Raw genomic sequence first — 12987 nt, 5'->3', positions numbered from 1 at the left:
AGTTGAAATGATGTTTTGAGGGGGGGAAAAAAACATTAAATTTAGAGAAATGGTCAATGTTGAATAGTTGTTTCAAGAGAAAATTTGTTAAATTTAGAGGAAAAAGTTGAAAGAAATTGAGAATAAACTTATTAAATGTTGAGAATGAAGTCTGTTTCAAGAGAAGTCATTAAATTTAAAATCAGAAAAATGCTGAGAATAAAGTTCTTTTGAGAAACTCAAATTTAGAGTCAAAAGTCTAGAATAAACTCATTAAATGTTGAGAAAGTCGTGTTTTGAGAAAATAGTCAAATGAGTTTCTCGAAACACAAAGATTTATTTAATGAGTTTATTCTCAACATTTTATTTTGACTTTCTCAAAATTTAAGTTTCCTCAATGTTTTTATTCTCGGAATTTAATGATTTTATTTTCAATGTTGTATTTTGACTTTTTTCTCTTGAAATTTATTGCGTTTAATCTAATTATAATGACTTTAATCTCGAGATGTTTTTTTTTATTATTATTGTTGCTTGGCCCTAATCCTCTTCCGTAGTGTTTAATATTAAAGAACTGTTAAAGTAGGAGAACTATATTGGTCAATATTGTTACACATTTGCAGAGGAGTTAAGTTTTTTTTATTTTATTTTTTAATATAATGGATTATTTTTAAGATGCATTTCATTAAGTGAAAGTCTTTTCAAGAAATTTCTTATTACGGTATTCAATTAATTCATTGAAACTAAGTCTGCCATGTCCACTACATGATTTGAAGCATTAGTTTAATAAATGCATGTGTTCTGTCAGATTGTAATATAAAACCTGGCAACCATATCAAAATGGGTTTCCTGAAAGTAAACCGATGTTTAAAATCGTGTTTTGTGTTGTTTTAGCTCTCCAATCCTTTGCAGTCTCAACTGATTTCATAATTTTTCATTTAAATTTAAATGGTGGAGGTGGAGAAGGGGAGGTGGGGTGTTTACCAATAGTCTCGTCCTCCGCGCCTGTAGGTGTCAGTGTAGCTTCATGTTGCCACTGAGTTAAGAACCGTGTGTGAGTGACGCAGATCCGCTGCTACAGCGACACACGTGTGTGTGTATGAACATGCAGCGCTTTTAGTGTGTCAAATAGACACAATTACTCGTTTATGATTTGTGAGACTATATGACCAGGTCTCATTTATGTAGATAAATATATAAGTAAAGATATACGTTATATATAGTTATTAATAATAGTTATTAATCAGTCTGTGAAGTTTATTTTGTGTCTGCAGCACAAAGATGTTTTCAGATATGGATCTGATCAGAACTATTGGTGAGGATGATGAAGTGCCAGAGGAACCGGATTCAGCGTCTGATGATGAAGCCGTAAGTTCAGTTTACACTCCAGATAAGTTACACTGAAGAATCACCGTGTTTTCTTGGGCCTGTACCATGATGTTACCATGTTTTGGGATGTGCATCGTGGTATCATACTGTGTTTTGGGGAAGAATACGATGTTCTGTGGCGTGTATCATGGTAACACTTCTTTATCTGAGGATTTACCATGTTTTGAGCCTCATACTGTGGTAATACCATGTTTTGTGGTGTGCATCATGTTTTTTGAGTATGTACCATGGTAGTACTGTGTTTTGGGGGACATAATAAAATTGTTTTTGTGTACATACTATGATAATACCATGTTTGTTTGGGCATGTACCATGGCAATACTATGTTTTGTGATAAATGTCATGCTATGGTAATGCTATTTTTATTTTTTTTGTACATGTACACAGTAATACCATGTTTTTGGTACATTCTTCCATGGTGTAAAACCAGAGTTTGAACTCTATCTTGGTAATTCCATTGAGTTCTTTTAAGAAGAAATATTTCCGTAAATTGAAATAAAGTAAACCTTAACTTAAAATAAAATATAAAAAATGAATTTTATTTTAGCTTGTTGTCAAGGAAGCATTTCTCATTTTCATTTAGTTTAACTTGATGTTCTACATTAACTAAAACTAAAGACTATATAGACATATTTTAACTTAACTTTGTTTACTTAAACTCTGTTTTCTGAAAACAGAAAATGTAAAAATGAATTCAAAATGTGAAGTAGTATTACTTTGTAATATACATGTACCATGGTAATCTTGCACGTTTGTAGATAAATTGAGGATCTTTAATTATTTATTGATTTATTGTTTAGAATAGAGATCACAATTCTCATTAGACAGCTAAACAAAATGACATGTAATTTACTAGAGGTTCTGACAAAATGTTAATTGCTGCAGTGTATTTAAAAGAATATTTCATTCAAATAGTATTGAGTGAACGATTCAATGACTCACTCATAAATACTTCACTTGTTTCATTAATGGATGAATCAGCATTTATAAACAAATCTCTTGAATGAATGATTCAATGACAAATACATTTTTTTTTAAAGTCACTTGTCGCCACCTACTGGTGTGACGATGTAACTGATACAATCTTTATTTGAAGCATCAAGTTACTTTCTAAAGGTGATTTTGACATCTGCTAAAGACATCAGTGTTTATAAATGAACTATAAACTTTCATCCCAGTACTTCTGTGTTGATATGAATTATTGTAAGACAGAAATAATGATCCTGTGTGGTCGAAAAGACAGTTTGTGAAGCTGTTTCATATCTATACATGACAACGTCTCTCTCTGGCTCAGAATGCAGATCTGAATGTTCGCTGTGATTGTAGTCTTGTCAAAAGTTTAATAGACAGAGCTGAATCACTGTCATTTAGGAATAAGATCAATTGGGTGTTTGAATCGAGATTGTGATCTTTTAATGATTAATCGTGCAGCTCCAAAGCACCATGTAAACACCATTGTTTGCACATGAATTTCCTCACCATGGTATATTTCAAAGTATTACCATCTGACAGCATCACTATAGCATGGAATCACCTGAGATCATGTCTGTGTTTGGTCAGGATCAGCCCATCGTGTTGAGTAAAGAGAAGCGTGCTCTGAAGAGCCGTGGCACTGGAGACTTCAGCGCTGATTTTGAGTTTGGAGAGCGAGACGGAGTGTACAGTGGTGACTGGGCGATGGACGACGTGATGGCGCAGCTGAAGAAGAGGGTGAGTATGCTTTTAATTACACAGCTGACGGATTGATGCATGTTGCTCATGCTGGATCTTCATCTCTTCTTTTGCTTTTTCCAGAAAGCGCCCACGACCCTGGACGAAAAGATTGAGAAAGTGCGGAAAAAGCGCAAAATTGAGGTAAGACAATGTTGAGTCAAGTCACCTTTATATAAAAAGCAGCTTCAAAGAAATAAAATTGCAAATAACAGAATAAACTTCAAATGCATATTCTGCTGTAAAGCTTCTTTACAGAAGACAATAGTGTCATTATTCATCTTAAAGGGGACATCGGATGCCCCTTACAAGATGTAATATAAGTTTCTTGTGTCCCCAGAATGTGTCTGTGAAGTTTCAGCTCAAAATACCCCACAGATCATTTATTATAGCTTGTCAAATTTGCCCCTATTTGGGTGTGAGCAAAAACACAGCGTTTTTGTGTGTGTCCCTTTAAATGCAAATGAGCTGCTGCTCCCGGCCCCCTTTCCAGAAGAGGGCGGAGCTTTAAGAGCTCATTCTCCAGCATACCAACAACAACAAAACAGGACAATCTCACGCACTGAAAATGTCAGAAACTGTCAGACCATGTGCTTATATCATTTAAATGGGGTCCAAAACGTCTGTTTTCACTCTAGAAAATCTCCATAAGAGCTTGTACACAGTACAAGAAGTGTGCATTAAATTCGTATCCATAAACTCACTCTCTTCCTTGCATTATCAACAACATACACAGCGAATTACACAAAAACACTCGTTACAACTAACAATAAACAAATATATAGAAACTAGCTGCAAATTGAAACAGCTCGTGGATGACACAGTTTCAGACTCAGACAACGTGTTTTCTTTTCAGCTTTTCTTAGCTTTCTTAGCTTTTATTTTAACTAAATACAAAAAATCCATCCGATGTCCCCTTTAAACATTCAATATTCAGTAATATTAAGTGTGCATTGTTTTAGGAGTTTTAGTATTTGTTAAAGATTTGTGTTTGGAAATCATTTTCATTTCAAGAAATTGTTTGTCGTATTTATGTGTCTGCAGGAGAAAACTCAAAAAAGCAAGAAAACCGAAGCTCCAGCTTCTAAGCCAGAAAATGAAGATGATGATGATGATGATGATGATGAAGAAGAGAATGATGATGAAAATGACAATGACAACAATGAAGAATCCGCTGGAGATGATGATGATGATGAGGTGGAGGAAGATGAGTTCTCATCAGGTGATGAAGAGGTGCTCAAAAAAGCAGGTATGTGGAAGGATGACACCAGTCAAAACACACTTTATCAACAGATTTAATATATTTACTTCTGTTTATTTTCTTCCAGACACTTTGAGAGAAAAACAGAAGAAGGGCAAGAGAAAAACAGCAGAAATTGTGAGTATGAGTCAGTTTTCTTGAGCCGCTGCAGTTGTTTATGGTATAAACTGGTTCTCACATTATATTAATCCTGCGCTCTCTTCTAGCCTGAGGCATTTTTTGAAGATGCTTCCCAGTATGATGAGAGTCTCACCTTCCAGGATATGAATCTGTCTAGACCTTTACTGAAGGTGAGACTGACATCAGCATATATCAGCAAAGGACTTGGTGATATAGATAAAACTTGATACCATTCAGCCTTTTATGTTCTTTGCATCATGTTTATGTCTTTTCTATTAAGTAATTGTTTTATTTTCTAGGGACAATGACCTGCAGAACTTCTTGAGATTAATAAATGTGCATGTGGTGTAATCAGAATAAATTACCCCTTTTACATTATATTTTTATAATGTTAATGGTCCGTTATTAGTTATTCCTCACTGTAAACAGTCGAGAAACATAATTTGCATCAAAATAAAACAGAAGAGGATGTACAATGTTTCCATCTCATGCTGTTTTCCTCGTGTTTGTTCAGGCCATCACTACTATGGGTTTTAAGCAGCCCACTCCTATTCAGAAAGCCTGCGTCCCTGTGGGGCTTCTGGGAAAAGACATCTGTGCATGTGCCGCCACTGGCACTGGTAAGACTTACACTTCTGTCTGTGTTTGATTTGACCAGAAAGAATGAGTGAATATGAATATCACTTTGTTTTAATCAGTGAGATAAGAAACCGAATGTTTCTTTGACATGTTTAGATGACTCTCTGTGTGTGGCGTCTGTTGTGTGTCGCAGGTAAGACGGCGGCCTTCATGTTGCCGGTCCTGGAGCGTCTGATCTACAAGCCGAGAGAGACGCAGGTGACGCGTGTGCTGGTTCTGGTGCCGACCAGAGAGCTGGGCATCCAGGTGCACACCGTGGCTCGTGAGCTGGCGCAGTTCACCAGCATCAGCACGTGCCTGGCAGTCGGTGAGAGACGTGTTACTGTAGTATTATTTATTCACTATTATAGTATTTATTCATACTTTGAAGAAGCTTTTATATTTTAAATTTTAAGTATTAGGAATTTTATGTGTATTTATTTTTTAATATTCTATAATCATTTATTTTATTATTATTATTATAAAAATAAGACATAGGAATATTTGTAAAATAATTAATACAATATATTTTTCAGTAAGTTGCCAAGGCATTTCTTATTAAGTTGTTCATCAATTACTTTATTTTTTTATTTCAGCTTTAATTATTTATTTCTTTTTGTCTTACTACTTGTTGTTGTTGTTGTTTTTAGTAATTTTAGTACTTTATTTAGTACTAATTTTGGATTAAATCATATTAATTATATTAATTATTAATTATAGTTAATCATTTCTAATTTAAGTAGTTCATCTAATAATTATTTTCTTGAAACTTTTCTTTCTTTTTTTTAAACGATTTATTACTTTTAAAGCTTTAGTAATGTGTTATTGTCTTAACTTTTTTATTATTTTTTGCTTTATTTAAATATTCTATATTTTAAGTTTTTCTTTTTTATTTCAGTTTTTGTTTTAATACTCTTTGAACTTATTTTGTTTCAGTAAGTTGCCAGGAAGCATCTCTAATTTTTAAGTTTAAGGTTTTCATCTAATAATAATATTTTATTATTTATTATCTACATAATTTCAGCTTTATTTCTTTTTTATTTCATTTTATATAGTTTTAGTAATTTTATGTAATATTGTCATTTTCAGTATTTGTTTGTTTTTTAATTTATTTCAGTTTTAGTTTTAAAGAATTTAGTACTTTAAATTTAGCCTAAATTTTATTTCAGTTATTCTAATATTATTATTTCTAATTAGTTTTTCATCTAATAATTCTGTTTTATTTTATTTACACGTATTTTTAAATGTTTTTTTTAGTTGTTTTAGGTTTAGTTAACTATAACAGCACTGGTTAAGAATGACTCTTTTGCTTTAATTCTCTCGTTCTCATGCTTTTCCTTGTCATTTCATTAAAATACAATCTGTAAGGATTGAAATAGAATGAAGCAGTGGATACACTGTTGGAAATGAAGGCAGGAAGTATTGTGACATGTTTTGTGACTCTCTGTCAGGTGGGCTGGACCTGAAGTCTCAGGAGGCGGCGCTGAGGGCGGGGCCAGATGTCCTGATCGCCACACCGGGACGACTGATCGATCACTTGCACAACACGCCGTCGTTTGAACTCAGTCAGATCGAGATCCTCATCTTAGACGAGGCCGACAGGTGAGAGGGGAAACTTCTAGAACTACAACTGTGACTGTGAAGTTTGTCTGGTTGTTAGACACATGTCTTTGCCACAGGATGTTGGACGAGTACTTTGAGGAGCAGATGAAGGAGATCATCAGGATGTGCTCCTATCAGAGACAGACCATGCTGTTCTCGGCCACCATGAGTGAGGAGGTGATGCTGCCGACCTTCAGCTTTACTCCAACTTTATTTCACTGCCAGTCATGTGTTTTGTAAGGATGCTTTATGTATCCAGGATAGATAGATATAGATAGATATTATATTAGCTATCACATGGGTTGTGTGCCATATATAACACTATTTTGGCTATAACTGTTAGTACAACATGTTTATATTGGTGCATTTTTAATATTTCATTACAGGTGAAGGATTTGGCGTCGGTGTCGCTCAAGCAGCCGGTGAGGATCTTTGTGAACAGTAATACAGATGTGGCTCCGTATCTCAGACAGGAGTTTGTGAGGATCAGACCCAACAAAGAAGGAGACAGAGAGGCGATTGTTGCAGGTAAGGTGCCCTAGTGAGTGGTCTTAGTAGTCTGCTGTCTACACAGGGTGTCCTGACTGAATTTCATCCTTATAAGTGACTGATTTCAAGTGCTTTTCATGGACAGCCACACAAGAACCACACAAGACACTCGACTAACATTAACATTTATTCTAGTAGAGAGCGGCATTAGATTTATGCTAATATGACACATTGTAACATGGACGTTTAAAGAAGTAATTTCTGGACTTCGATTGAGACTGAGCTTTGAAACTTTGCAGATCGTATTCATGCACAAAAACAGATGGACTAAAGGAAAACATGAAAAAGCATCACATGACCCCTTTAAATACAGTAACCAACTCTGTCCACAGCTCTCCTCACCAGAACGTTCCAGGATCACGTGATGCTCTTCACTCAGACTAAGAAGCAGGCTCATCGCATGCACATTCTGCTGGGTTTGATGGGGTTAAAGGTCGGCGAGCTTCACGGAAACCTGTCGCAGACGCAGAGATTGGAGAGTCTGAGGTGCCGCGAATAGTTTCGTGTGATTTAAAAACACAAATATTTGCCTTTAAACACTTACATGAAAAGTCATCTCTGTGTTTCAGGCGTTTTAAGGATGAACAGATTGATATTTTGGTGGCCACAGATGTCGCTGCCAGAGGTCTGGATATAGAGGGAGTGAAAACTGTGAGTTCTCGTCAATATTAGTGATGCCACGAGCATCAAAAGCCAGAATCTCTGAGTGCATTTGTGTTTGCAGGTGATAAACTTCACCATGCCCAACACAGTGAAGCATTACGTGCACAGGGTCGGCCGAACGGCTCGCGCGGGGAAAGTGGGCCGCTCCGTGTCTCTCGTGGGCGAGACTGAGAGGAAGATGCTGAAAGAGATTGTTAAAAAAGCCAAAACACCCGTCAAAGCTCGCGTCATTCCTCAAGGTACAGACTTTATCTTGCTTCATCTTGTGTTGAGGAAAATATGCTCCCAATTTATCTCCTTTTTTTTATGAATCTGTCATCTGTCTAAATGATTCATTGCACATTGGACGGAATCAAAATGATTATAAATTCTTTTCCAATATCACAAACTACTGTAAATTCATTATTATATTTCAGCTTTATTTATTTTTAAATGGTTTCTTATAGTTTGTTTTTGTCATTTTATGTGCTTTTGTCTTTTTTTTTAATTTTTTTTATTCTATTTGCCTTTTAATGTATTTCAGCGTTAGTTTTAGTCATTTTAGTATTTCAAACTAAATGTATTTTATTTTAGTGGGTTGCCAAGGCAAAATTTCTAATTTGAAGTTTTTCATCTAATTATATTTTATATTATTTCAGCTTTTTTTTTATTATTATTATTATTATTATTATATTTTAGTTATTAATAATAATAATAATAATATATAAATAAATATTTATATAAATATAAATAAATAAATAAATTATTTTTTATAAATATTTTTATATTTTATAACTTTTAATTATTTTAGTTTGCTTTGGTATTATTTTAGTTCATAATATTACTATTTTGAAGCAGCTTTTATTTTTATATTTTTAGTTTTCATGTTAAATTGTCATTTCATTTTGTGCTTTTGTCATTTTTATCAGGTTTATTTATTTATTGTACTGCTATGTAGGATTAATTTATTTTTCAGTTTAAGTTTTTATTTATTTCCAGGTAATTTTAGTGCTATTTAAAAAAAGTCAATATATCTCAATCTAATGGAAAGCTCATGTAAATTCATTATTCTGATGCACTTTTGAATGAAGTGTGTGTTTATGGACATCTCACAGAGGTCATTCTGAAGTTTCGGGATCTGATTGAGAAGTTGGAGAAGGACGTGTACGCCGTGTTACGCTTGGAGAGGGAGGAAAAGGAAATGACCCGCTCAGAAGCGCAGGTCTGACGCTCATGTTTGTTTCAAACACTCAGTCGTCTGATTAAACACACTTTGACTCCTGTATTAAACAGTATGTTTCCATCCTTCTCTTGGAGTCCAGATCAGTTCAGCTCAGAAGAAGTTAACACAGAGCGCAGAAGAGAAACCTGTGCCCAGGACGTGGTTCCAGACGCACCAGGAGAGAAAGAAAGATCGCAGTGAGTCCCGATGAATCCATGGTCTTTCATGAAAGAAAGCCTTGAAAAAACAAATGCTCTTATGTTCAGAGGTTTTGGGTTGGTAATGTTTTTGAAAAGTCTTTGAAAGAAGCATTTATTTTATCAAAAATACAGTAAAAATGTTAAATATTATCAGAATTTAAAATAACTGTTTTCTATGAGAATATAGAGTAAAAAAGCTGAATTTTCAGCATCATTACTCCAGTCTTCAGAGTCACATGATCCTTCAGGAATCATTCTAATATGATGATTTGCTGCTCAAGAAACATTTATGATTATTATCAATGTTGAAAACAGTTTTTTTCAGGATTCTTTGATAAACAGAAAGTTGAAAAAATAGCATTTATTTGAAATAAAAATGTTTTGTAACATTATAAATGTCTTTACTGTCACTTTTGATCAATTTAATGCATCCTTGATGAATAAAAGTATTAACTTGGTTTAAAAAACATAAATCTTACCAACCCCAAACTAAGCAATGTAAAAAATTAAATCCACTCATATCGTGACCTCAGATGTGCGTTACATTTTCAATAATGTTTATGATTCAATAATTGTTTGTCTTGTATGAAAAGTCTCATCCTGTGCTTTAATTATCTTGATCTTTGTTAAAGTGACGAAGGCGCTACAGGATTATGATTTGGCTCTGAGAGGAAAGAAAAAACGTGCACAGTTTCTGAAAGAGGGCAAGAGAAAAGAGTTAACGGTGAGATCATTTCATCTGTCATTCAGGGTCTTTAGTTGAATTAAACGGTACAGCAAATAACATGTCTTTGTGCTATCTGAAATCAAATTTGCTCTTGGTAATGAATTCATGAGGTACTTTAGTTTTAAAATGCGAATGTGTGTGTTTGTGTGTGTGTGTACACCAGGCTGAGGAGAGAGCTCAGTTCGAGGTGCTGAAGTCTCAGATGTACGCCGAACGAGCAGCTAAACGCGATCGCAAGCAGAAGAGAGCCAGAGCCATTCCAGAAGACAAACCCGTTCAGAAAGGTTCGCAAACAAACACCTGTAAACCTCCAGCGTGACTGACGTTCTGAAAACTGCTTTAAACTGTGATTGGAGTTCAGACTCTGACTGTTGGTTTAAACCTTCTTCTTCCAGCTCCAAAAGAAAACAAATCTAGGAAGAAGACAGTGTTTGACAAGGAGCTCACGAACACCAGCAAGAAAACCCTGAAGCAGTACAGAGCCGGGTGTGTGGCATTTTACATGTGGTGATAAAGATTTCAAGGTTTTGCATTCTTGTCTCTAACTGACTTACTCTGTCCAGGCCGTCCTTCGAGGACAGGAAGAGACTCGGCCTTCCAAACAAGAAGGGAGGACACTTCAAGTCAAAGGCCAAGTGAGATTTATTATTACCCTAAAACACATTCAGATTAGACATGATATATGTGCTCATTTTTCATGCATCCGGAAACTAAAAAATATGCGGTTTTAGTGTTTCATTTAACAGTAGATTGTTAATAGCAACAGACTGATATTTAACTTTTCTTTTACATAAAAAAACAAAAAAACAAAAAAAAACAGGTTGGTTGGAAATTATGGAGGGATTGACATGATTAAATACTTCATGGAATATTGCAATAAATATATAAAAGTACAACTTGTAAGCATCAATAAATAAATGAAATGCATTTCACACGTTTTCATGTAAAATAATAAAAAAGGATGTGAAATAACATACAAGTGCCCTCTAAAATAAAATAAAAAACTCAAATATAAAACACACCCTTGGAATAAAATAGTGGACAACATAAAGCAAATCAGTATATTGTAAAATAATTGAATACATCACAAAATAATTAAATATAAGCATATATATAAAAAAAATAAAAGGGTGAAAAAATGTATTAAAATTTAATATTTATTTGTATATGTATTATATATAAATATTTTAATATTTTGTATTAGTGTTCATTTTTGATATTTTTAGTTTTAATTTTAGTTACATTTTTAGTCATTTCATTATTTGCTTTTGTCATTTTATTAGGTTTATTTATTTATTTATTTATTATTTTCATATTGCTGTTTAGGTTTAATTCATTTTTATTTCAGTTTATTGCCAAGGCAACATTTTATTTTTATTTTTTTTTTTTTTTTTTTTACTTTAGATTTTTCAACTAATATTTACATTTGATTTTTTTTCAGCTGTATTTAAATTAACAAAAATGTTTTTAGGAGTTTTAGATAAATAAATAAACCTAATAAAATGACAAAAGCACATAATGAAATGTCTAAACAAGTAACTTTTTATATATATATATATATATATATATATATATATATATATATATATATATATATATATATATATATATATACACTCACTCTCTCTGTAACTATTTTAAACATTTAAGTAATTTTACAGTTATTATGCAAGCAGTTTTTATGACCTTGTATTAAGTGTGTGACTAGATTTGAATATAACTGTATTTAATTTCACACCACAGAACTGATTAAACTGAAATGAAGGTAGTAAGAAATTGTGACTTGAGTAAATGTGTATATTTCAGGTAAATTTAAACCGAATGTCTTGATGTCTAAAGTCCTTTATGCATCTTTCCAGGTTCAGAAGAAGGTGAAGTCGTGTCTGATGTATAAGAAGCAAAACTTCAATGGAACATCAGCCTCTTTATTATTTTATCATCCTCCTTCCAAACGCAACTTCCCAAACCCTTCCAATAAAACTCTACAACTGAAAACCTGTGTTTCTGTTTGTCTGTGCATTTGTCAGGGTGGAGAGTATATGTATAATCAGGCTCACGTTAACCAACGGCTAATGAGCATCAAAAATAAGATTAATTTCCCTTGATTAAGCCAAATTATCCCTGCAGAGCGAGAAGATGTGATCTCCGAGAGGTGAAATCAAACAGATGTCAGAGAGCCCACGTGAAACAATGAATCGGAGGCAGAAGATCGTCTTTATCAGCTGACCTTGAAGATAATGCAGAGAAGCTCTCCTTTGTTCCACAAGAAATTAATGAAGCTCACATGTTCTTCACAGTAAAGATGCATAATATATATCATAATTGGATGATGATATAATATTTTGATATTTAGAATACCATTATTTATAATAGTTTTAACCCTAACACTTTATTTTATAAATAATTTACAGTGTATCTGTGTAGAATTTACACTGGGTGTAATGTGACAATATTATTGTGCGTCTAATGTCAAGTTATTATTAGTGTATCTTGCAAAATTGGACATTGCATTTAGTTCTAGTTGATTTAATTAGGAAGTAAACATGAAGCTTCAGTCAGGTCAGAGTTCTAGGTGGAGTCAGTTAGGCATGATTCACTCTGATGAACAAATAAGATTGTGAATTTTGACAGTAGTTTCCTCAGTAAAAACAGGAGAAGTCTTGCTGCACCTCCATTTATGCATGTCTTCACTTATTTATTAAAGCTAGTCTCTCCACAGTCACTCATTTATCACAGCAGGTCATATTTGCATGAGTTTCAAGTGGGTATGTTTTGTTTATTTGCTCTGCCGCAGTAGATGTGTGTTTATTAGTGCTGTTGAACAGCAATTAGCAGGCTTTGCTTCTGGTTCTCCAAGGATTTACCTGTATTTGGCCTCTATAGCATTGTAGCTTGGGATGTTTTTGCTCTGCATCTCAGTGCTTTGCATTCAAACCACAACATTTTCTCAGAATAGGTTTCAGTTTTGTGA

At 33.7% G+C, this 12987-nt stretch overlaps 1 protein-coding gene and 1 long non-coding RNA gene across 2 annotated transcripts in view; one reads left to right on the top strand and one right to left on the bottom strand.

Annotated features, from left to right (window-relative positions):
- Positions 1-12987, bottom strand: part of LOC127513950 (uncharacterized) — a 200981-nt gene that overhangs the window by 168527 nt on the left and 19467 nt on the right. The gene's annotated exons all lie outside the window — the stretch shown is intronic.
- On the top strand, positions 1043-12011 carry ddx27 (DEAD (Asp-Glu-Ala-Asp) box polypeptide 27). Its single transcript, XM_051896171.1, has 21 exons — positions 1043-1344; positions 2926-3075; positions 3160-3219; positions 4120-4324; positions 4404-4453; positions 4543-4626; positions 4971-5076; positions 5229-5402; positions 6526-6676; positions 6754-6853; positions 7063-7204; positions 7558-7711; positions 7795-7876; positions 7950-8127; positions 8983-9089; positions 9190-9286; positions 9922-10013; positions 10180-10300; positions 10412-10502; positions 10580-10651; positions 11876-12011. Exons 1-21 carry the CDS (start codon positions 1258-1260, stop codon positions 11889-11891), a joined length of 2319 nt encoding a protein of 772 aa, XP_051752131.1. The 5' UTR covers positions 1043-1257; the 3' UTR covers positions 11892-12011.

Source organism: Ctenopharyngodon idella, chromosome 6, assembly GCF_019924925.1.
Source record: "Ctenopharyngodon idella isolate HZGC_01 chromosome 6, HZGC01, whole genome shotgun sequence".
NCBI lineage: Eukaryota > Metazoa > Chordata > Actinopteri > Cypriniformes > Xenocyprididae > Ctenopharyngodon > Ctenopharyngodon idella.
This window is presented reverse-complemented; position numbering and strand designations above follow the sequence as displayed.